At 35.2% G+C, this 27,053-nt stretch overlaps 1 protein-coding gene across 2 annotated transcripts; it reads right to left on the reverse strand.

Moving 5' to 3' along the window:
• Nucleotides 1-1,103: 1,103 nt before the first annotated feature.
• Nucleotides 1,104-20,393, reverse strand: NTS (neurotensin). 2 transcript variants are annotated; one of them, XM_015817935.1, is made up of 4 exons: nucleotides 20,139-20,393; nucleotides 15,824-15,885; nucleotides 2,346-2,567; nucleotides 1,104-1,516 (listed from the first exon to the last, which is right to left on the reverse strand). In XM_015817935.1, exons 1-4 carry the CDS (start codon nucleotides 20,200-20,202, stop codon nucleotides 1,370-1,372), a joined length of 495 nt encoding a protein of 164 aa, XP_015673421.1. In that variant the 5' UTR covers nucleotides 20,203-20,393; the 3' UTR covers nucleotides 1,104-1,369. The 2 variants fall into 2 exon arrangements, with proteins under 2 accessions (XP_015673421.1, XP_015673413.1); XM_015817927.1 differs by having other exon boundaries at nucleotides 1,104-1,519.
• Nucleotides 20,394-27,053: the final 6,660 nt, after the last annotated feature.

A 27,053-nucleotide genomic window follows, 5' to 3' on the forward strand; every position in this document is an offset into this window, starting at 1 on the left:
ATCCATGCATTAGATGTTATGAATAAGGCATGCCACTTTTATAGTTTTTATAAACAATCATAAGGTGTTTGAATACAGATGAAAAACAGAGAGGGAAATGTCACATTTAATAGAAGACACAACTTGGGTAATAGAATCAAAGAAATCTGGTTTCAGATTTTGCTACTGAACTGTCACGACAACATTGTTAGCTGAGGCTCATCTTGATGCATTTTTATAATATGAACCCCAAAGAAGGGGCGAGAAGGTTCCTCAATTGTTAGTGTATATATGTGTATCTATATCTATATAATATCTATCCTTTTCTATATAACAAGCATTTAGCCATTTTCTCCTTCACTTTTCAAATCTGCCTTATATTTTGATAACAGGGAATCACATTTCCAATTCAAATGTCAAATTCTTTGTCTACAATGAGAGATAAGCAATAAATACAAGCAGATAAAATTGAAGAGTTAAAAAAAAGGAATCAAAGAATTGTCATGTAATGGTTGGTGTTAGTTGTTACCTTGCTTTAACTGCTACAACAATATATTTGGCTATAGTTAGGTGGTTTTTCCTACTAGCTGTAGGGAAAAAACCCTGATGTTTAACCAATATGCCACTAATATTCTCCAAACTTTATATTCCATTTTGGACATCTTAAACCCTTCCATCTAACAAGTGTCCAATGGACATAAATGCATACAAGATATGAACTTAGCATTTATTTTAATATACTTAAGAATTATCCTTGCCAACCTATGTATATGGAAGTCAGTGTTGTTGAAGAGAATGAACCTTTGTTACTCATGAATTGTGTTGATCAGGAAATATCTGATTTGTCAATTATTTAAATGTGCCTAACTTACTCTGAACAGTGACCATCATCTGTTCCATAAGCTTATGCTGGAATGCAAGCAAATGAATTTGGGTGGGATGTTATTAATTTATTAATTCTATATTATTTAATGGGAATACTCATTATTAATAATATTTTAAGTAATTATCTGTTTGCTTATGAAGACTGGATAGTATATCACATAGCACATGATAAAACGAGCAATTTTTATATAACTATGCTTTCATACTTGTAGAAACAGGTATGCAGTATAGAGTAAATAGCATTGCCAATTCTTTAATATTATCAATGGCATACAATACATAATGCTTAGAAACTAGATTTATTTGTAAGTGTATTTGTCCAGTCAATTTTAAGTAGGAAAAACATCACAATCAACTAACAATAATAGCAAAAAAATACACAGTTATGTTATCATCTTGATTGCGTTCCATAATATATTTCCACACATAAGATTTGAGGTTGAAATAAGGGAGACATAAAGCATAGTTAGTTATAAACTACATGTACATTATTTTAAAGGCTGAATCAGTAATATGAACTCCTCTTCAATATGTATGGCCGTCGGGCTTTGTTAGCGTGTAATTGTCGTTTCAGGATGTATGGAGTTTTTCTCTTCATCAGATCTTTATCTTGACTTGCATTCTCTGGATCATAAATATCTTGTTGGAGCAACTGCTGGCAATAAGGAGATAATATGGAATCATTATTTCTTCTGGAACAATTTTTCTGAGGAATATTGCCCAAGTTGTCCTGAATTCTGCTTCATAGCAAAAATAGGGATGCATATAGTACAATTAATTAATTTGAAAAAAACAAGAACACAATGAGGAAAGTTTATAAAGAATTGTTTCAATGTGATGACCTGGAGAATTAAGCTAATTTTAGTCATTCACTGTATTCTAAAAAAGAAAGAAAGAAAGAAAGAAAGAAAGAAAGAAAGAAAGAAAGAAAGAAAGAAAGAAAAAAAGAAAGAAAGAAAGAAAGAAAGAAAGAAAGAAAAAAGAAAGAATTAAAAAACTTGTTTTCTTAAAAAGTTGTTTTTTCCATTCATTTCTGCCTCCATACTTTTACTTTTTTATTATTAATGCTGAATATATGTTTTGCAATATGTTTTCAATTGTAATGAGTAGCATGTTGGCACTAAAAGGGTAGCACACACATTTCCATACAAATAAAATACTCTGGCACATTCTTAATGGCAGATTTTCTGAAGCCTTGCTTCACAAATGGATGACTACTCTAGTGGTCTCAATAGGTCCTGAAACCTTACAGTAGGTTAAACTGAAATCCCATTAATTTGTCTTAATAATTTAGCAGTAAAACTGTGAATGTGCTCTAAGGATAAAAATATCAAACTGCCTGTGCTTGCTAAAATGATAGATTTCACTAGTAACTTGCTAAATATGCTTCCAAGTAATTATCCAAATAGAAATAATTAACTACATTCTTGTAATACAAACAATATCAGATAAAATAATAAGATGCTAATTACTAACATTACCTCCCATTGCTGTACGTTTCTGGAGTGGCAGACTTTTTGAAGCTGATACAGTGTCAACATTGCTTCCAAAGTGAAGCTCTCAGAAGTAGAAGCAAATTGTCTTCTCATCATAAAATCTTCTTCAGGATCACCCGTTTCTTCTTCTGGAGTGTTCAGGTTGCTTATGAAGTCACAAATATTCCAAAGTATTAGTTTCCACTGGGGTGATTTTGCTTTGTTTATCTGAAAAAAGCAAGACCCAGTGTGTAAATTATTTATCATTCTATCAGCAGAAGGATATTATAGAGGAATGAGAGGGAGGTGTAATTTAACTGCTATTATTTATTTTCAGAATCAAATGACAACTTTGGCATGGAAATAAGACATTATAAGATGAACCACATATATACCCTAAGAAGGAGGAAACTATTCTATTATAAGCCAAAAATATACAGTATGCAAGTAAATAAGAGTCAGGCTACATTAGATAAATTCTTGGCAAAGCAGCCATAGAAGGGTATGGACATGTTTCTATACTCTAGCTCAAGTGTGGCACCTTAACCACTATACTACAATAGGTCTCATCTATCATCTATTTCTATCTATCTATCTATCTATCTATCTATCTATCTATCTATCTATCTATCTATCTATCTATCCATCTATCCATTTATCCATTTATCCATCTATCCATCTATCGTTCATCCATCCATCCATCTCTCCCTCTCCCTCTCTCAAATATTCTTCCATTTTTCTGGTGCCATGCTGGAATGAACAGTTTCCACACTGAAAAAGTGCTATGGAAGGTGTTCTTTTATGACATTTTTTTCCTTGGGATTTGAATGAAGCTTGGGAAAATGAGGAGCAGACCACCAGCAAGATCAGCCTACAGTGTAAGAATATTTACAGACACACTAGTCAACAACCATATAATAAAATAAACGCATTGAAGTACCCTATGCACTGAAATTATCTTCTTCTTTAAAAGAATTTGCATTCATTCAAACTGAATGAAAACTGATAGAAAAATGTATAAAATATTTTACAAAACTAAATAAAATACTTTTCTGCAAACTCTAGAATCTGAGCAGGAACATAACTGGAACTATTGTCATCTGTGGAATATAAAAACTATATTCTCCTTGATTCTAACAGTCATACCTACGCTTCAATAGCTGTGAATTTTAGCATTCTGATGATGCAGTTAGGATCAAGTCCTATGCACAATTAATTAAGTCTTCGGATTATTAATAATGAATAATGCTTTAACTCAGAAAAATGAATTAATTATGAAAGAAAACTAGCAGGTTTCTTCCCTCCCTAACTAATATATCTTCATCCACACCCTCCCCAGTGCAAAGGGAGACTTCTGTACATGGTAGAAAAAATAAACTCAGCTATATTTTTATTTAAATGTGGTTTGTTTTTTTGTTTTTATACAAAATGATCATAGCTTTAAATAACTGGTATTCATACTATGTCATTAAAAATCATATAGTCTTGTTACCTGGGATAAATTCAGATATTGAAGAAATCCATATAAAACAGATTATCTACATGCCTAAATATTCCAGAATGAATACACTTCAGTGAATCCAAAACATAATTTTAGGTTATAACTTTGTTTCTATTTTGAATTGTTTCTTGGATTTGTCTATTACTGCAGTACATAGTTTAATCATGGTGTCAACTAGCCTACTAGGCAGGAACAAATTTGCATAACAATGTTTTGAAATCTCTTCCTTGATGATAGAAAATTGGCACAACATGGTAGAGAATTTGAATATGTCTCTCCTGTAATTTCAAAACAGGATATTAAATAATTAAATATTTCTGATAATAAAAAACCCAAGGTACTTTTTTTCATAATAAAATAGGATTGCTCTAGATACAATGTGGGAAACATGCACTGATTGTGATTAATTTGAACATTTTACTTATTCAGCAGGTGTATTCTTGTCTATTGGCATGATAAACTATGTTCCAACACTTTATTGTGAAAAGATGATGAGCCAGATTTTTTTCTGGAGAAATATTGACATCGAGAAGTTACATTAGTCATTTGTATGCAAAAAAGGTTCTAAGAGTATTTCACTCTTTCTTAATGCCATATTGCCCTCTTTCTTGGTCTTTCTCCTTAAACCCACAGTATGATATATAATAAATGTTGTAGTGGTTTAATCACAATAATATCTTACATTTGATTTTGTCTTTTGCAGCATTCAGATCATGAATAAAGGGCATGTGACTCCCCCAGTTCTGCCAATTTTACAAGCGCCCAATGTAGGACTGAGAGAAGGTCCCACATTCAAATGCTGTATTATTTCATTGGAATGTAACTCAGAGAATCCTCGGGTGAGATTGACTAGCAAAACTTTTGTCTGGATACATCTTAATGTGTTGCACATTGGCATCTACATGCATTTTCTGTGTGGCAAGCTTTTTATGAATCATTACAAGTATAGCCTAGGGAAAGACCAGTATCGAACTAACAACGTTTTGAATATGCAGACACTTTAATATACATAAAAAACTATAAAGTTACAGACATATATTGCAAGACATCAATAATGAAGCCTTAAAATTAAGCTCAACTATTGGATACTGAGCAGAAATGAGCAATCTTTTCAGAAGCAGGAACTATTGTATGATTGTGTGGAATATAATAAGGGCCCTCCCAATTAAAAACTATATTTAAAAATATTTTTTAAAAAAAAAAAAAGCAAATAAACGCATTTAAAATGAAATAAATTTGAAATGGCTGAAATATCCTAATGTTCCATTCAAAAATATTGAATAACAAATTGGCTATTTTTGAAAATTCTGTCATGTTTTAATTGTAATCAGTAAGTTGACCCATTGCTAACTTTTCCTCTTGAAGCTTCCATCTTCCATACATATCCAGCCAATTGTTCTATATATTTTCTTGCTTCCCTCTTATATTCTGAATGAGATAAGACAGTTCTGCCTAATGTCTTATTTCTTTCTAATTATGAAGAGATATCTCTCCAATATGCAAAAGATGAGCAAAATACATTTTAGCTCTCTATAGCAGCAAGCTTTTCAATAATTTTGTAAATTCTTCTGTTTGTTGTCTTTAGGTGCTGTTTTTTCCCCTAGAAAGAATGAACAATTATAATCCAGACATTATAATAATGACTGAAATAATTTATAATCTTTGCAAATAATAAATGGGTAAGTTTAGACTGCATTTAATAGTATAATTACCTTGCCACAATCAAACCTCAGAAGTGTAAGGTCTTTGCATTGCATCAATATTCATCACAAAAACTGCAGGAAATGACTGGGAAAATGAACTTTTTAATATCTTGCACAAACAGTTCTCACCTCAGACTCAAGCTGCTCTCTCATAAGCTATTCGGTTTTAGTTCCCACCATCATCATTACCACCTCTTTACCCCTGAATCTAATGACACAATCAATTATTGAAAGGAAAATTTCACAGCCATGTCCTCTGTCCTAGAGTCGTTTGCATCAAAAAGCCTTTCTGGAAGTTCAGGATTAGGGCTATAGAACAATGTTGGAAACTGCCAAGGGAGAAATCAGAGTCTCCTCTCTTCTACTGCAATGGTGGTGCTTAAGCAATAGCAATAGCACTTAGACTTATATACCGCTCCATGGTGCTTTACAGAACTCTCTGACCAGTTTACATATGTCAGCATATTGCCACCCAAAATCTGGGTCCTCATTTTACCCACCTCAGAAGGATGGAAGGCTGAGTCAACTTTGAGCCAGTCAGGATCAAATCCCCAGCAGTGAGCAGAGTTAGTTTACAATACTGCATTCTAACCACTGCATCACCATGGCTCTTAAGTTGCTTTAATAGAGCACGGAGACCCAGGTTCTTGCAACTCCTCAGTCACAGAAGCTCACTTATCTCTGGGCCAGACACAGGGTTGTTTGTGAGGGCAAAAAATAGGAGAAAGGGACATTATATACAAAAAGTCTGACAATGTCTGATACTCAATATAGCTCAATTTAGCAAGAGTATTTTAAAACAGAACAAACTCATATGATACATTTAATTGCTACATCTAAGTCAAGGTACAATCACTTATTATGCCTGTGACAGTTTGTTCCCACTGCTCCCCCCCTCTCCATTTCCCATGTTTCTTTGGACTTCTGTTTCTGCACTTTAAGCTGCTCTTGAAGCTCAGTGGTTATTGCTTGATGAATGAAACCTGTTGGTTATCAGTGCCTCTCTCATTAGAACTGCTGGAGAGGTCAGAATTTTTCTTTCTGAGATCTTAAATGCAGGCCTGATTTTGCATGGTTTCCCTTGGTCACCCCAACCTTACTCATCTTGCTTCATCTTTTTCAATCTTGCCTTCCTTTTGCAGAAAAGCTTTAGCAGGTGTCAAGTAGCTACAGTGAAGGAGAATTTCCAAAACCAAATTCTTTTTATGTTCCATATACAGTATTTATCATGGCTTCATCATTACTATACAAATGCTGAATATTGCATAAATAAAACTAAAGTCTAAAATTGGACCCTGCTTAAAAGGAGAGGCTATAATTGGATGTTCTTAGCTTTCAAACATGACAATCAATAATATACATTTTCGAACACTGATGTTAAATATTTTTTTTCTTTGTAAGGTTGCTTGATACCCTGGATTGACATCCCAGGCTGATCAGCTGATAAGATCTAATATTTATGTAAAAGACTAATTCAAAGTACATAATTAGCCTTCAAAACTTTGAATGTGGATCCTCAAAACTGACACCAAATTATAATTTTAAATATGACAGGAAGGGACAATCCTTGATTATCAGTGACATTAAGTTAGAAATTAAAGTGCGACTGAACGGATTTTAAAGGTGAGAGATGACACTAATGAAAGCCTTAAAATCAGGACTATTTTATTCCAAGTGGAACATTAGCTGTTTGTAACTGCATAAACTGACAAATGATTGAATCAAGATCACCTTCCTCTTTGCTTAGAAGCTCTTCAGATAAAATGCTTCCACATTATTTGTCCAAATAATTTTTACACTCATTTTTTCCCAAACTTATCTCTATTTACAAGCCATGGATTCACAAATAATGCCCAAGGAAGTACAGAGATAAAATGATCCAGTTACATTTTAATGAGGGTCAGCTGAAATACAAACAATATAGATATGATTAAAAGTTAAGCACAGAGGCTCAGATCACCCAAAGGCTGAAAGATATTATGGTTCAAAGAGTCTTGTGGCAAACTGCTGAAACACTCAAATATGAACAATTTATGCAGATATGTAGGAACTTTGATTCCTCTCCCCACTTTCATTTTTTTTATTATGTATGCAAAATGTCCCTGGTAAAGACAGAAACATAAGGTTAGTTGGTTATAATCCCCCATTCATTGCCACCCAACAGTTGGTTACTTTATACTTTTTAGCACAAAAACAACAAAACACCTTGGAATTTGTTTGTGGCGATAACCATCATGTTTAATAATAAACATTTAATACTATAGTGGATTTTAAAAAAAATATGGTACAATTACTCACTTTTCATAGAAATTTTCCAATTTTTTTCAACCTCATATCCCTCCTTCTTAAATTAAAATGCCTTCTTAATATCCTGATCATCATGCCAGAAATCATATCTAATTTCTTAAAATCTATAACTGTTCCAAACTGAATTGTTTGACTAGGTTGAAAGCTTTCTTGTTCCATGGTTTACTTTTATACTTCTTTTTTCTCTCACAGTGTATCTGCCATCCTTTTCAGGCAAAGGATAATAAAATTTGGCACTTTATGCTGTTCAGTTTCAGAAAACTGCAGGACTTAGTGGCTAACCCAAAATATTCAGTCTCCCTAAGGAAATATATATTCAGTCTCCCTAAGGAAATATATTTGTAAAACAGTTACTTCATAATGCCATTAACTGGGTTTGATATGCTAACAATCAATATTTTATCTGAATGGGAAAGACTGTGTCTTCTCCATTAAGAACTTGGGAATGAGGAAAAATGTTCAGGTTTTTTTTTAATGAATAAACAAGATTTTACTTTTAAAATCTGGCACTGGGGAGATGATTGTGTTGGCCACTCTGCTTGGTTTGCTGTAAGTTTTAGTTCAGCAATACCTGGAAGACCACATGCTGAGCAACCATAGCAGTTAAAACTAACTTCAATGCAAGCAATAGGATAGAAAGCAGCAGATGTGTTTAATGGATGCAGAACAAGCTGCATGATACACATAGCTACAGTATCTTCCACAAGAAGAGAACAGCTAGGGAAAAAGAACCTAGGTCAGGGTAGGCAACCTTGGCTCTTTTATGACTCGTGGACTTCAACTCCCAGAATTCCTGAGCCAGCATAGCTGGCTCAGGAATTCTGGGAGTTGAAGTCCACGAGTCATAAAAGAGCCAAGGTTGCCTACCCCTGACCTAGGGGAACAATTCTGAAGCAGACTTTGCTGCTGCACTGCATAGACTTTTAGAGGTAACTAAAAATAACTAAAAATAACTAATAACTGTCCCTAAGAGGAATGTTTTTTTGCCATAGCCGTTTCTATATTTCTCTCGGGGCACATAAATAGAAACAAAAATACAGATAAACACAAACTCATACATCATGTCATGTCAGAACAAAACTACAGGTAATTGTTGACTTACAACAGTTTGTTTAGTAACCATTCAAAGTTACAATGAAAAAAGTGAATTATGACCGTTTTTCATACTTATCACCATTGTAGCATCCCTATGCACAAAATCTGGATGCTTGACAACTGGTTCATATTTATGATGGCGGCAGTATCCCAGGGACAAGCAAAGTCAAAGGAGAAGCCAGTTTCACTTAACAACCATGCTACTAACCTAACAACTGCAATGATTCACTTCACACTGAGGTCATAACATGGGACAAAACTCACTTAACAAATGTCTCACTTAACAACATAAATTTTGGGCTCAGTTGTGGTTGTAAGTCAAAGACTACCTGTATTAGTCTGTTTATAACAAACACAAAATAAAATATTCCAGTGTCTTGCTGAATAAATCTAAACACTATATTTTAATTGTTACATAAATCGCATATTTTGGTTTGCCTTTTTGATGAAATCAATTTGCTTTTCTTTTTTTAATAAAATCAATTTGTTTCATTTAGGATTGATTCCTTGCTCTCTCTAAATTTTCTTCCTCTTCTTCCACATATTAGCCATCTTTTCTGAAAGTTTTTCTATTTTTCTTTGGCAATCTATAAAAGCTACAGATCTTTGAGCTTAATCTCAAGATAATTTTTTTCTAGCCATTGTTAGAAACAGAAAATTATTATTCCTAATGTTGATCATCTTGCTCAACAAAGGTTAAGCCCCAAAAAGCCAGTACATAACAGCTCAATTTAAGGATCAAAAAAGAAGAAATTGCTATCATAGCAATGGAAGCATGTATCATCTATCTAAAATCCTAAAGAGCTAGCACAATTCAAAGAAAACTGAATTACATAGACAAAAATCTGAAATAATAATGGCTTATGTCTGATAATATTTCTTTCATTTGGGGGATTGAGTTCAATTAGCATTTAGGAAACTGAAGTCTATTTGTGTAACAGATTTTATTTAAAAACAATTAAAGCTTTCTAAAGATTATTTGAGCTCATCAGATTCCCCTCACCCCCACCCCAAATAGTCTGTTTCTTTCATGAAATTGAAACTTTTACTCATTTTCAGAACATTTGTTTATTAATATTGATTCTTGGCAGATGGAGAAGTTGAACAACTTTGAACAAAATGCAACCATCCAAACCTTACACATTCTATTTATTATTTGTTGTTGTGTTATTAGTTGCGAAGTCGTGTCCAACCCATCGCGACCCCATGGACAACGTTCCTCCAGGCCTTCCTATCCTCTATCATCTTCTGGAGTCCATTTAAGCTCACGCCTACTGCTTCAGTGACTCCATCCAGCCACCTCATTCTCTGTCGTCCCCTTCTTCTATTGCCCTCAATCTTTCCCAGCATTAGGCTCTTCTCCAGTGAGTCCTTCCTTCTCATTAGGTGGCCAAAGATCTTGAGTTTCAACTTCAGGATATGGCCTTCTAAAGAGCAGTCGGTGTTGATCTCCTCTAGGACTGACTGGTTTGATCGCCTTGCAGTCCAGGGGACTCGCAGGAGTCTTCTCCAGCACCATAGTTCAAAGGCCTCAATTCTTTTGCGCTCAGCCTTTCTTATGGTCCAACTTTCACAGCCATACATTGCATCTGGGAAAACCATGGCCTTGACTATACGTACTTTTGTTGGCAGGGTGATGTCTCTGCTTTTTAGTATGCTGTCTAGATTTGCCATAGCTTTCCTCCCCAGGAGCAAGCATCTTTTAATTTCTTGGCTGCAGTCCCCATCTATGATGATCTTGGAGCCCAGGAAGATAAAATCTGTCACTACCTCCATTTCTTCCCCATCTATTTGCCAGGAATTGAGAGGGCTGGATGCCATGATCTTGGTTTTCTTAATGTTGAGTTTCAAGCCAACTTTTGCACTCTCCTTCTTCACCTGCATCAAGAGGCTCTTTAGTTCCTCTTCACTTTCTGCCACTAGAGTGGTATCATCTGCATATCTTTGGTTGTTGATATTTCTCCCAGCAATCTTAATTCCAACTTTTGATTCATCTAGCCCTGCCTTTCTCATGATGTGCTCTGCATATAAGTTAAATAGGCAGGGTGACAGAATACAGCCTTGCCGAACTCCTTTTCCAATTTTGAACCAATCGGTGGTTCCGTGTCCAGTTCTCACTGTTGCTTTTTGACCCGCATATAGGTTTTTCAAGAGACAAATAAGATGGTCTGGTACTCCCATTTCTTTAAGAACTTGCCACAATTTGTTGTGATCCACATAATCAAAGGCTTTAGCATAGTCAATGAAGCAGAAATAGATGTTTTTCTGGAACTCCCTAGCTTTCTCCATGATCCAGCGTATGTTGGCAATTTGATCTCTAGTTCCTCTGCCTCTTCGAAATCCTGCCTGTACTTCTGGAAGTTCTCGATCCACATACTGCTGGAGTCTAGCTTGTAGGATTTTAAGCATAACTTTACTTACATGTGAAATGAGTGCAATGGTGTGATAGTTTGAACATTCTTTGGCATTGCCTTTCTTTGGAATTGGAATGTAAACTGACCTTTTCCAATCCTGTGGCCACTGTTGAGTTTTCCAAATTTGCTGGCAAATTGAGTGTTACACTTTTACTGCATCGTCTTTTAAGATTTTGAATAGCTCAGCTGGAATACTGTCACCTCCACTAGCTTTGTTGTTGCTCAGCTTTCCTAAGACCCATTTCACTTCACATTCTAGGATGTCTGGATCGAGGTCAGTGACCATGCCATCGTGGTTATCACGGATGCTAAGCTCGTTCTTGTATAGTTCTTCTGTGTAATTTTGCCATCTCTTCTTAATCTCTTCTGTCTCTGTTAGGTCCCTGCCATTTTGGTCCATTATCATGCCCATCTTTGCATGAAACGTTCCCTTCATATCTCCAATTTTCTTGAAGAGATCTCTGGTTCTCCCTATTCTATTGTTTTCTTCTATTTCTTTGCACTGTTCATTTAAGAGGGCATTCTTATCTCTTCTAGCTATTCTCTGGAATTCTGCATTCAATTGGGTGTATCTTTCTCTTTTTCCCTTGCCTTTCGCTTCCCTTCTTTCCTCAGCTATTTGCAAAGCTTCCTCAGACAGCCATTTTGCTTTCTTGCATTTCTTTTTCTTTGGGATGGTTTTAGTTGCTACCTCTTGTACAATGTTGCGAACCTCCATCCATAGTTCTTCAGGCACTCTGTCTGTCTAATTCCTTAAATCTATTTGTCACCGCTACTGTATATTCATCAGGGATATGATTTAGTTCATACCTGAGTGGCCTAGTGTTTTTCCCTACTTTCTTCAATTTAAGCCTAAATTTTGCAATGAGAAGCTCATGATCTGAGCCACAGTCAGCTCCTGGTCTTGTTTTTACTGACTTTATAGAGCTTCTCCATCTTTGGCTGCAGAGCACATGGTCAATCTGATTTCTGTGTTGACTGTCTGGTGATGTCCATGTGTAGAGCCGTCTCTTGGATTGTTGGAAAAGAGTGTTTGCTATGACCATCATATTCTCTTCACAAAATTCTATCAGCCTGTGCCCTGCTTCATTTTGTACTCCAAGGCCAAACCTGCATGTTATTCCAGTTATCTTTTGGCTTCCTACTTTAGCATTCCAATCCCCCATGATGATAAGGACATCATTTTTTGGTTTTGATTCTATAAGGTGCTGTAGGGCTTCATAGAATCAGTCAATTTCATCCTCTTCAACACCAGTGGTTGGGGCATAGACCTGGACTACTGTGATATTGAATGGTTTGCCTTGGATTCGCACTGAGATCATTCTGTCATTTTGGGGATTGTATCCCAGTATTGCTTTTCCTACTCTTTTATTGACTATGAAGGCTACTCCATTTCCTCTGAGGGATTCTTGCCCACAGTAGTATACCTGATGGTCCTCTGAATTAAATTCAACCATTCCTGTCCATTTTAGTTTGCTGATTCCTAAGATGTCGATGTTCAGTCTTGTCTATTAATTATATAAATATAAAAATTGACTTGAAACTAATATGTGAAATAAAATAGTGCAATCCTGTGTTTTATTGTACATGCATGTGCATAAAGGCTGTATGATGGGATGAGTGCACCACCTCATCAAAGCATGAAAGCAACATGCTTCTCTTTATCAAGTACCTCTTACAACAGCAAATTTTCATTTTCAGACAGATCATTGCCTGCCTAGGCAAAATCTTCAGTGATGTGATCTTGAAGAAGTCAGAGATTGATTGGAGAATCAATTTTCTCCAAGATCATAGCATTTGAAGATATTGCCTAGATAGGTAGCAAAAATAGAAAACTAAGTTCAGAGAACTGCAACCCAACCTTGGGCTATTTTCTACAACTGCAATTCGTTTTCTCTCTGGGAGGGTTTGTGAAGGAGCTTCAAAGTGTTGCTTTACATGAATATCCTCACTGAAGAGAAGAATCTGTTCAAGTATTTGTTTAGTTCCTATTTCTATATGTATGCATCACTGTGGGAGTATAATTCTTACTATTGGAGGCTGTACAAAGTTCAGGTTTATAAGTTTATGTAGAATCCAGGAAACTATGCTTTCATTTAATTATTCATTATGTTTTTAATTGCAATATATGTTTTTCAACAATGTGACATTTAAATCAATTCTGTACAGACGGATCACATATTACTTAAATACCCAATTTACCATGCAGCCATTTACATAATGTCAGAGCTCTCTAATATAATTATTAAGTACCTGAGAACATAGATTGTGAAACCTTAAAAAAATCAGTCCGATCAACTTTCCCACCTTGAAAGGTGAATTCTTGCTATCTTTTGGGGCTCTTTGTTGCCCTTCAAAACATGGGGCACCTGTGAATGGTCATTTTCTATGGGTTCAAGGGTTTTTTTGTTTCTTTTAAATTTCGTATAAATCAAACCACATATCACATTTGTCTTCTTAGCGCTTCTGTTCACATTTCTTACTTGAAAAGAAATGCTATTTCCTAGTCTATAATATTCTGTTAATATGAAACTATAAAGATGGAGGGGGGTAATTTGATTTTTAGTTGATGGTTTGCAACAACAACTTGATTGATTTATCAGTTGTCCTGCCCATCATCTGGATTTCAGTATTATAGGCTTGAAAGTGAGATTATATTTCTTACTAATCCAGACTCTTATTAATTTAGTGAATGCTTTATGTTTTCCAGAAAAAAAACTTACTTTGTAATAAGCCTAAAGAGAAATAGATGACATTTATTCACTTTTGAATAAGAGGAGTAATAGTATATTCTAGCATAACTAATGCCATGACTGGATGCAGAATATGATATTACAGAAATATGCAATGAACTAGAAATATTATAAATAATGGTCATCCAAATTTTCACTGATGAACCTAAAGTAATAATAATATTGACTGCAGTTTACCAAAATCTAAAGGAAATACATCCTTTTCTTTCTTTTTTATTCCTTGAAAAATATAACCAACTGCATAACAGGATTTCATGTTTATGCAATACATTTTTGACAGCAAAATATTGTAAATTTGCTTACATTCTCAAATCACAGATGGAAGTGTATTTAGATGATTTGGCAAGGGGGGAACTATATGCTTGTCAAAGCACATGTTATATATTTTGAATTTGTGAGATCCTGACATTTGATCAAATATGAGGGACATCAAAATTCTGTTGCACACCAAATGTATTGTGTTCACAGAATAATAGCGTTGGAAGGGATTTTGGAGGCTGAACTTTCTGCTCAAGCAGGAGATCCTGTACTATTCCAGACAAATGGATGTTCACTCTCTTCTTAAAAATCTACAGTGATGGAGCAACCACAACTTCTGGAGGCAAGGCATTCCACTGATAATTGTTTTCACTGTCATGAAATTTCCCCTTAATTCCCCTTAAATCTTTCCTTGGTTACAAGTTGACCCCCTCTTCTCTATGGCATCCCCTCAAATATTAAAAGACTGCTATCATGTCACACCCTAGTTCTTCTCTTCATTAGGCTGCAACCATTCATTAGACTGCAACCGTTCATCATATGTTTTAACCTCTGGCCTCCTAATCATCTTTGCTGCTCTTCTCTGCACTCTTTCTAGAATCTCAACATATTTTTTTGTATTGTAATGATCAAAACTAGATGCCGTATTCCTCACCATGCAGTATAAAGTAGTACTAACACTTCATGTGATCTTGATAATATCCCTCTGTTGATGCAGCCTAGAACTCCACTGGTTCTTTTGGCAGCTGTAGCACACTGTTGGCTGATACTTGTGGTTGTCCACTAGGACTCCTAGATCCCTCTCGTAGTTACTGCTGTTGAGCCAGGTATCACTTATTCTGTGCATTTGGTCTTTCTTGCCTAAGTGCCTTTCTCACTACTAAATTGCATTTTGTTGGATAGGGCCCAAATCTGTGTTCAAATCTGTTAAAATTCTTTTGTATCTTGACTGTCTTCTAAGGTGTTGGCTATTCCCCCCAGCTCAGTGTCATTTGCAAATCTGATGAGTTCCCCTTCTATCCCCTCATCTAAATTGTTTATGAAGATGTTGAAGAGTTAAAAATTCCTTGTAAGGGTTTCCTTGTTTTGGTGTGCTCAATTTGCATTACAAGAAAAGCTAATATTGCTATGTGACTTGAGGTTAACATAGCTTTTATCAAACAAATTCTGTCTAGAAATATAACTTCTGCCAATAACTTGATATTATCCCATAATTGCTTGCTGGTGGGAATGTACTAGCTAGTTAAGCAATATATCCATAATACAAAGAATAAAATATTATTTGACACTGTCTCTTTACCCGCACTTGTTCTTATGTATTGTATTTGATTTAAAGGCCCTTTTTCTTATTTCTTATATTCAACATTTATGTATAGTATTGTTATACATTTAAATATATATGTTTGCTATGAGTATTCCTGAATCCTAAAAAGAGGGTACAAAAAAGCATTACCTTTGATGTGTACATATTAGTCAATAAATCAGTTTCTAGGGCTTTCATTTCCTCTTCTGAATCTGCAAGTTAAACAGAAACATATGTTTACTACTGCATTATAAATCATTAGCATTTGGATTTCACATATAGCATTTAGAAATATCTCTTAAAGATAATTTAGGCTTAAGAACTGGCTAAAATAAATGTTTGGCAAAAGCTGCTTTCTTTAATGTATGTTTGTTAATTTATGCCATTTCATTGGAAAAAAACATATCTAGTAATGAAAACAGTTTATTATTTGTCAATTGAAACATTTAAAGATCTGATCACCAATAGGAAAGTCATAGGATATGAAATTAGATTTAATTTCTAAATTAAGATACTTCTGACTGACAGCATGTGCTGTACATATTTAAAAGAAGTTCTTATGTTTTTATAGATTGAATAATTCCAAACATCCTTTCAAATGGAAGCCAGTTAACATGTATCTTCTACGGCACGGGTGTCAAACTCGCTGCATCACGTGATGTGTCACAATGTATTGTGACTTTTTTTTGCGTTGCCGGAACTGGGGTGGGCGCAGCCTCCGTATGATGCCCATGAGCCAGCAGTTTGACAGCCCTGTTCTATGGGGAATATGTAAGTTACAGAAATATTCATATATTTTACACTGATGTATTATTAACAATGGATACTGTACATGTAGCATGAAAAGAGATTTAAAGTTTCAGTGAGTTTAATTGAATTTCCTGGTCATTGCCATGTTCAGGGTTAGAAGGACATAAAGAATGTTTTAATAAAAGAAGGATGATATGTTAAAAGGAAAACTATGTTTTTATCTACTCATCATCATCTAAACTCTATAGTTGAGTATAATTGTGAGTGACAAAATAACAATCCTATGCAGATTGAAAATAAGTCCAGTTGATACAAATAGCTATACTCTTGTGATTTATTGCTGCTGCTGTTATTCCATGTATTTTAATAGACCCAAGTCATTAGTAACTTATACAATATGATTAATATGTTGCTTTTATCTTGCTTCTCAAATTTACATCCTCAATAAAGTACTGTGTAGTAAAACAATATTATAAAGTAGGGTCACTGTTGCAAGAAAACCAGTGGTAAAATCTGTCTCTTTAAAAAATATTAATGCTTTTTAAATGCACTATAGTACAAATGGCTCACAAAAAGCATAAAATACTATATTTTATTAAAAAATAAAATGTTGCCAGGATAGTGGGAAGACAGAAAAATAAAAGAAATAAAGTGAGAAATAGGTGCTTGCATTTAAAAAAAGTATCTATAAGGGTGGAAGATGAATGAGAAATAATACACTTCATGGATCTATTTTTCAGGGTTATGCAGAGATCCAGATTTGAAGAAGAAATTATGATATGGAATATATGAACATGCACATTCTGAACCAATAGGCATTGCCTTAAATCAATTCCACCACCCTCCCCCCAAGGACCATGTATGAGCCCAGAAAAAGAGAGAGCTCTTTAAGGAGTCACCAACAGGTGCAATGTGTTGTCCCTGCATGCTCTGAAACATATTTCCTCCTTTGAATCCAAATTACTGTATAGTCCTTATATTAAAACAAATCCTTCAAATGCTAATGACAAAGAATTCAGAACCCAAGAACTCAGAAAATAGGGCATGGGGATTAGGGGAATTTATCTGGACAGGATCCAGAAATGATATTATGAAAATATATTTCAAAAGAGTGAAGTGAAAACTATATACATAATGGTAATACTCATGAGAAAAAGCTAAGCATTTTCATCAGACTGTTCTATAGTTCACATAGTGACTAATTCTTATAATAAATGTAATCAAAATCAGGGCTTCTCAAAAACGTAGTGAGATTATTGCTTCTCAGATATTCATGGATCACAACAAAGTTGTTAGCATTATTATTGCCATTAATAATAGTGAAACATTTTATTGATTTCATTTAATCTGACCCTTTGGATCAATAAATTTTGAAGGAATTTATGTCTGTATTATGTCCATTATGATCCAACTCAAGGAATCTCAATAATTTGTAATGTATATCACTGATTTATATTAATATTCATTTTCCAATTTGCAAACAAAAAGAAAAAATGAAATGGTCTTCCAATGAAGAACATAGCTCCTTTTATCATACTTGTGATGATGTAATTATATTTTTATATGACTATATTAATCCTGCAGGGTTGTAATTAGAACATTATTAAAATAAAGCTTAGAAATTTAAAAAGCTGAAATAGATATATTGCCTTCAACAAACACAGGCATTATTTGCCTATCAAAACAAAGATTAAGTACTATTGTTTTGCTTATTGATTTAGACTGTTATGATGCCCAAATATTTGAAACTACACAGGAGTTTAGTAATGAGTTACAGCTAAATTTAAATTTTAAAAGTAAAATTATTTAATATATTGGATTAGAATAAATCAATCTGCAGGAAAAAATATATTCAATTCTAAAATATGCTCTGGAAACAAAATTTAACAGACATAACTTAGTAAAAAAATACTAACTGATTTATAAAGAATTTAATGGATTCATTACAACTATACATTAAATTATGATGTTCATTCTTAAGAAGCCCAAATAAACAGCAAAAATGAGTGTATATGGCATAAACATATGAATCTCAAGAGTGTTGTGTAAACTTATAGATTTTATATTGCACTTGGAAAAGGTTAGATTTTAATCTATGGTTTTACTTTGAATAATTTTGGAAACATTATAAGGAGAATAATATTTTTTTTATATCTACCCATGTAGTAAGCTGTATTGCGATTATCCTGATCATCTTCTCCTCTCTCTCACCTTCTGATCTTTCCGATTGCCCTCTCCTATTGATATGATTTATCACTTGTTGTTTGTATCTTATGATTATGATTGCATCTTACGATTTAAGATCTATAATTTATCACTTTGTTGTTTGCATGTACACTGAGAGCTTATGCGTTGGACACAAATTTCTTGTGTGTGCAATCACACTTGGCCAATAAGGAATTCTATTCTATTCTATTCTATTCTATTCTATTCTATTCTATTCTATTCTATTCTATTCTATTCTATTCCCTTGATGTATTTGTATGAAAGTATATATGCTTATGGGGGAGGTGCAGGTGCATGTTATAGACTACTAGAAGTACATTTATTTATACCAATTTTGTTTACAAGCAAATATCTAGTTCAATAATTATTGGTGTATAAAGAACACCTTTAGGAGGAGGAATGAGCTTTGCATTTGTATTACTATGCACTACAGGTGCATAGGGGAAATATTCATTCCATTTCTTTCCCCTGCTAATTTATTTCTGGTGTGAATGGCAGACCTTGGAGTTTTGGTCTGCAACAATATTAACCCTACAAACCTCAGTCTACCCATTTTTGACATGTAATTCAACTTGTCGTGATATAGATATGTAATGAACCGTGTGCACCCACATCTCCCAACATCTCTGGATTATGTTTATCAGCCTTCTGCCATGTAATGCATTTCATATTTACAGAATGCTAGGAATTGTATTTCCAACATGCTAGGAAAAACTGATCCATTAAAATCTATGATGAACTGTGAGCCTCTATTCCATAAACTCCAGCTGAAAAAGGTCCAAGATGGAAGTTGGAAACTGTAATCCCTTATAGCTAGACCACTCCATGCAAACCAAAGTCATAAATGCTAATGCTGGTTTTATTATAAAATAACAGGAACAGAAGTTTGCAAGTTTGAATGTCTCCCCTCCACCACCTTTATTTTGAAGAGAACCAAGGAGGGTTAAGTCTGAGATACTTTCTCAAATTACATTTCTGCCTCTTTTTATCTGATGGTTATCTTGGTTGCAGATCTTCCTCCTGCTCTTCAAAGCTGTTTCCACAGTCCATTACAGAGTCTAAAAGTCTGGAGACTGGATGGATGGAATTTTCTCTACCCTGTGCTAATTTACAGGTGCATTTCAATAAGTCTGTAAATCTAGCCGCGGTCCCAGGATGGTCTTCCTCAAAGAACCTCTTCAGAAAGAGAATATGTAGCTGTTTCGGTACAATTCTGATCAATGAACCGATTATAAACGCTTTGTAGAAATCTGCATTTGCCTGTCACATTTTAAACCAACAAGATTCTCTCTCAAAGCAATTATCTTAGAAGAACTGCTTTATATTTTAAGCTAACTTTTTTGAAATTGACCAGACATTAGCCTCCCTGCATTGGACAACACAAACTCCTCCCATAGTAGCAGCCCTGTCGGATTAGCCCAAATCCTTCTCCCAATCGGAAGGGAAGCCCTGCCAGAGAGCGAGCGAGCGAGAGCACCTCGGAGCTTACCTGAGCCCAGGCTCCAGGAAGCGGAGGCCAACAGCATCGCGCACACCAGCTGCATCTTCACCATGCTTGCCACCCACGCTCTCCCTTTTCCCTCTATAAAGTGAAGTCCATACACAAAAAGGCAAGCTATCTGGGTGCGAGAGAGTCGCGCAGAAAAAGAGCTGCTGCCTTCAGCTGATTTTTAAAGAACTGGACCCTAAAGGGAGCTCCGGATGTCCCCTAAGTATATAAGCAAACAGGGAGGGGTGATGTCACGAACGCGCAGCAGCCGCTCTCTTTTAACCCAGCGTCCGCCCGCCTGCTCCGTCCCCTCCTCTTCTTCGGAGCGAAACTGACGCGATTCCCCCATTAGTTGCGCTGCGCTTCACGCTTCCTGAAGCAGAAAGAAGGGGCAAGGGTGTGCGAGACAGACGGCGCCAAAGGGAAGGTCTTATCAGTTGCGCCCCATTTTAAAGCCTTTCCCTCCAAATGGGAATATAGGATTTCTGACTCTTCCCCCCCCCCCTTGACTGCAGCCACACAACGCCATATAGCAGGCAGTATAGCTTGGTGATGGAAGTTGAAGTCCAGCACAATTGATGGATGTGTGGCTGGAAAAGGCTAGTATAAAGAATCTAATGAGAGTAAGTTAAATGTCACCTGTGTATTTGTGTGCCCATCACAGGTCCCCTGTATAAGTCACCTCGCTATTTCTATGATTCATGTAAATCAGGAAAAGAATTTAACAAAAACTTGAGAAAGATAGTGTTTGTTTAACTAAAAGAAATATTTTGCAATGTACTGTTATGTCATTCTTTTTTTACTTATTTCAACTTATGCAAGAGACCAAACCAAAACGGCATTCAGAAGAAATGTTGGGACTACAACTCTTAGAATTCACAGCCAGAGACCCTGAGGAAACATCTGGAAACAATCAGATTGGGGAAGATGAACCTGAGACAAGGAAAATGAGATTCCTCCTCCTCCTTTTCTTTTTGACCCTGGATACCCAACAATATTTTGCTGATTGCTACTTATAGATATAACTTATTTCTATTTTCCAAGACTAAATTCCAATAAGCATGGACTAAAGTCATCCTAAACACAATGTACAAAACACAGAATTTAATAAGGAATTCAATTCAGATTATTGGTGGAAAGGCAGCTAAAACTCAAGTGTGTATCTTTGAAGATGCAACTCCAGGTCCTGGATGTGTCACATAGATGGTCTAATGCTGGATCAGTTCAGCTCCCATTCTTTCTGCTTTCTGAACAAAAATTGATCTTCCTTTTCATCCAGGGTGTTTAGATTATCCACTAATACTTTAATTATTTTAAATCCGCTTTTAACTTTTTATACTTGATTTTAGATTGGAAGTGCCTTTGAATATTGAATGAGTTAAAAAGCTGGATATAGACTAATTGATTAATGAAACAATATGTGAATACATATATTATCTAATTAGCTGAAGAGAGAAGCTTATAAGGGTATATGAATATACATTTATATACATTCATTATTTAAAACACTTAAATTTATATTATTTAAAACACTTAAATTTATATGGCAATGCTGAGCAATCATGCTCAAAATAGAATCAGAAGTTTTCTCTCAGAAATGGAATAACCATTGAAAGTTGAACGTTTTTGGTGTCCCAAAATGCAGGACCATATAGATCGGTTTAAGAACTATGCTGTTTAAATTATTTGATGGGGAGATAATTTATGCTGCCCCACTTTAAATATAAACCCTATACATGTCCTTGTACAGCATTTAATGGGATAGTCCCTCAGGCAAGGACAGAAATTTAATAAGATTTAAAATTTGGTCTGTAAAACAGACAATAAAGAACTTTATATGTGCTTTTCTTTGTGAAGTAAGTAGAAATTACATAAAATCCAAACAGCTTCATTAAAACAGAATTTAATGAATAGTTTAATTGTTTATTAATATTTGGTAGCCTTCAATGGTAAATAAACATACCCCTGGTAGACAGATATTTGTAATGAAGAAGCATTTCCTTACTTCATAAATAAAGTTTATTTTCTATTTTTCTTCCATTAGGGGGCAGAATGGCAATATGAGAATTGTGTCAGCTTTTCCCCTAGAAATAGTTTGCTGTTGAACCTACATGGGAAACAAGAAACAATGACTGATGGATCATTTATTCTGTAACATGTGCTGATGAAATGTTTTTCATATCTATTTCTATATTTCTGGTAGCCTACATGTTTTTAAATTCCATGTAGCATTCAAATATAAATGATAAATGAGAAACATTCATGAGTTAAATTTCAGGGAAAAGATGACCAGAAAATACAATTTATTAAGATTAAACAGAATGATGTTTTGTAATAGAATTTCCCTATTTCCCCGCCCCAAAGAATCTGGAGATAGAACAATGATTAAAGGTTCTTGAATTCAGTGGACTTTATCTCTGAATAGATTCGTAAGGATGGATTGTGTTGTAAAGGTATCATAGAGAATCACATTATGTTAGAGATTATCTTCAAGAAGATCCGGCTAATCTTAAAGCAGGAAAAGAATCTGATTATCCTTTGAAGATAATATTATTTCTACAAAAGGCATAAAGAAAAGGGCGGGAGGGACACAGGATATCAAAACCAATGCAGATAACTTCTGTTGGATTATGGCCTACAATTTATCTTCTGTGGGCTGCAAAAAGCTTTCAGTGATACTATATTGCCAAAAGGGATGGGACCAAATGTTGGCAAATGTTCCTTTGATTTTGAGTCTGGGATTAAAGGTGGGAATGGAAGCTTTGTGTTCCCATTACCATTCTTAAAACAGCTCTGAACACAACGCTCTGTGCAAAATATGGCACTTCATCATGAATGAAAACAAATATACTTGTCCCAGGATAATGTTGCAGTATCAACATTATCAGTCAGTCACTCAGACCAGAGGTTTAGTCTTCTGAGCTCTTGGACTCCTGGTGGAGTCCATCCTCAGGGAACCTCTCTCTACCAGAACGGTATTTTGTCACCACATTTTGTTGGCATACTCTAGGGAATGTTTCAGAGGTGCAGATGTGGTGCTGGAAGAAGGCATCTCTTGAGCCACAGGTTGCCATTCTGTGGTCTGTTTAGTTTTTCCTCTAAAGGGGTGGGATGGCATCTGCACGTTCACATGAAAAAGATCACATGCTTAGAAAGCTGCATGCATGCGAGAAGGCCAATGAGAAGAAAAAAGATGAGATTGCATCCATGGTGTCACCCATCAATGGTTTACATACTTCCCATTCTTGTTCTTGTCAAATAAAAAAGATAAGGGGATTGCTGCATAAAAGCCTCATCGAGAAATTCTACTGCTCTGATGACACATTAAAGAGGTAATAAGGGCTGAAAGCGCCCTTATTTGGGAGAAGAATAGCTAACAATCAAATGTAATTACAAGAAATGGTATCACACCACCTTAGCAAATCTGTAACTATTTATTGCTATAGCTTTCATGAGGTTTTCACGAACAGCTCCAAGAAAAAGGCATTGAAACAGTCCTGAACGGTGGCCAAGAACTAAGTGACTGTAAGAAGGGCCTCCTGACTCAGAAAAAGGTTAAAAAAAAGAAAGTCACCCAAGAAGGAGATATATAAAAGCCCCATGTCTCTAACTACAGCTGCCTGAGATTATGCAATGGTTCAGCATGATGGTTATTCATGATTTATCCAGAACAAAAAATGGAGAACACCTATTTCACTTGGTTTCTGAACCCACAACCACTCAGTCTAGTTGGAATTGATCCTAGGTCCATTGCTTCCCATCTGGAATATAACATTCTCCATGCATCAACACAGAGGCTCAACCACATTTCCCAACTGGTCCAGAGTCAAATGCAAAACTGAGCATTATTCACATATAGATGATACCTGACTCCATACCAAGAGACAACCTCCTCCAGAGGCTTCATGTAGATATTATGAAGGATGAGGGGTTTGAGTCCTGTGCTTCTTTGCAATGGAATCTCCCTGCGGCCAGCTGGAGGTAAACTACAATGGTCCTATATCTCCAAAGATGTTCTAAAAGGTAGTTGTTGAATGTAGTTGAAATGTTGAAGGTAGTTGAAATATCAAGCAAGAAGGTCACACCAGTCCTATCCCAGGTCTACCACAGCTCATCTGTAAGAACAATACTACTTCAGATTCATAGTTAGATCTGAAACAAGATTGAAAATGGTCTAAATCCATTCATCTCTAGTATGTTCTACAACTACAGGGTCACTACCTCATCCACAATCTCCCTTCAAAGTAAGTCAACATGGGTCTATAACAGGTGGTTCAAGTGATGGTACTTTATGGAAGGCATGTACCACTGCCTGTTTTAAGGCTGGAGACACCATCCCCTATCCCAATGATATATTCACTACCACTCTGATCCATCCTCCTGTTATATTTCCACCAGATGATAAGAACTAGAATCCAATTCACAGATGGTAAGGCTAATGTCACCAAGGAAGTTGCTGTAATGCTATACAAGAATGACCTTGAGAGACAGGGTGAAAAGCCACAGAGAGTCAAAGGGACAGTCAGACATGAGACAGCTTAACTTGCAAAGGGAATGTGGTCATGGTAAACATATCAGAAGGAACCCTCCCTAAGTTTCTTGCACTGTAAAGGTGACAGGGGAGAAGACTTTCAAGTTAATGTAGCCTTACAATAAGGTATAATAAAGTAGCTCATCAGTCATGCTTCCTGTCTGGACTACCTCATAAAGCTGACAGCAGTCTAGTTCCTCAGGATCAACAAGCTGAAAGTCATCCCATATAATCTCAAAATGTGTAGTCTCTCATACTTCTATCAAACTTGTACAGCTGGCCTCCAATTCTGAGTAAATGAATGATTTGATCCTCCAAATGGCAAACAAACGTCTTACAGAACAAATTCTCTTCTGGCCCATCAAAGAGTACTTTGAAAAGACACACCAAGCAGCAATTCACAAATGTAATAAAAACAGAAAAATGCTGCTGTTTTGATGTTCTTACTGCCACTGAGTTCCTACTTGAGTTACTTATTATTTTTTACCAGGATTGCTTTTTTTTCCAGCGTCCATAGCTCTTCAGTAAACTAAGGATCTTCCCTGAATCAGTGGTGTTTTAGTGAGAGATTGCATTCCAGTGACAGACCAAAGCCTTGGTCGAAGTGCCCATCAGGACCCTGGATATCAAATGGAGCCATTAGATTTCTTTGACATATTAACTAAATAGGTCTTCTTCCCTGTAGAGGCTGCTGTGACTGCAAAGATCCATAGCAACCAGAGAGCAATCCGAACATTAGAAGGATAGACATTAATTCCCACCACACTGAGATAATATCTCATTTCTTCTGAGACAAAATCCAGATTCTATAATCTTTGACAAGTAAAACTTTTGTTTGTTTGTTTGTGCTCGCTGTAATGTCATGTGGCATTTCCAGAACTGATAGAATGAATCCTTTACTTTTCAAAGAATCAGGTACCACAATAAGTATGTTAGATATATTTTTAAAATTAGTGGAAGGTGGAAGTTCTGAAGTGTGAGACATGTTTATTTAAGAATTAAACCAGAATGAACTACAGAATTTATTTCAATAAAATAAACCAAGCATAGAATATTGTTGTAATTTGGTTAGATGGTTATTTTATGAATCATTTTATTTCTTTTTTTTACCCAAAACATAAGATCCTATTCATAGCACACTAGTGATATTATGGATGGAAATATGTGTATCAAAAAATGTAACTTACTATGATATTTTGCACATTGTGATAATATAACTTATGCAGTTATAATTATACCATTTTAAAAGCTTTTTTCCTTTTGTTCTGCTACATGTTAGGGCATTCACAGTTGAAGTTTAGTCAAAATACAAATATGCAACTTTCTTCAGTCCAAATAATATTACATTATGATCCATGCTCTCTTCTGGCAAAGAGACCAAGAAACTGAGATTTATTAGGTTATAACCACTTTTCCTCCAGAACCTCAAGGCATCCTAACAAAACATTTCCTTCCCATATTCTGTAGGCTGGATTCTGAGATAATAATCCAAATCTACAGAGTAAATCTGTTTAATAAGGGACTTCAATGGGACTCTTGAAAGATTAATGCAGATTAATAAATTTAGCACAAGGCAATCAGTATGCTTTCTTGCAATGCTTCTGTTCATTTCCAATTTTGCTGTATAAAGAAGTCACAGAGAAAACACTATACATTAATATTGAAATGTTAGTTATTTTTTTCCTGTAATATAAAAAGGAATGATTTGCAACACCTAAAGATGTTTTATCTGAAAGCTGACCCAACTTTTAAAAACGTCTGATATAAATTTCTGGAGAATAGGGTTGATTAACAGTACAAGTCCAAACAGCAAATAAGCACCATTGAAACCAACGAATGTATTTCAAAGTAAACATGCTAAAGAATAAAAATGAATCATCATTGTGAAGTTGTATATGGAGAAAAGCCAAGTCTTGGAATTATTTCTACACCCATTACTGGTTCAATGTCATTTGAATAAAAACAGAGCAACCTATAAAAACAAATGTATGGCACAACCATTAAATACAAGTCCTGGAATCAAGTATCTTTTGAACCTCACAGTTATTTTATAGAAAGTATGAAATATATAAAATTAAGATTGGGTCCAAAATATGTGGTACAATTGATGAAACTGGAGCACCCAAAGTATCTTTGCCTGGGGATCCAAAATATCTGGCACTGCCTACAATGAGTAAGATTTGCTTTGGCAGGACAGTTTGAAGATCAGAGTATTAATTTCAGGAGTTAATTTTTCAAACTTCATGCAAATCCCAAGTGAATCATCCAGTAATTGATAATACTTGTTTATAAGTTGCTGAAAATCAAGGCTTCTTCGTTCAGTAATGTTTTTATAAAATTGTGATTTATTATTTCATTACTAGCAGTCAGGAAGAATGATTAGT

The sequence above is a fragment of the Protobothrops mucrosquamatus genome, unplaced genomic scaffold, assembly GCF_001527695.2.
Source record: "Protobothrops mucrosquamatus isolate PMUCROS unplaced genomic scaffold, P.Mucros_1.0 scaffold_132, whole genome shotgun sequence".
Classification (NCBI taxonomy): domain Eukaryota; kingdom Metazoa; phylum Chordata; class Lepidosauria; order Squamata; family Viperidae; genus Protobothrops; species Protobothrops mucrosquamatus.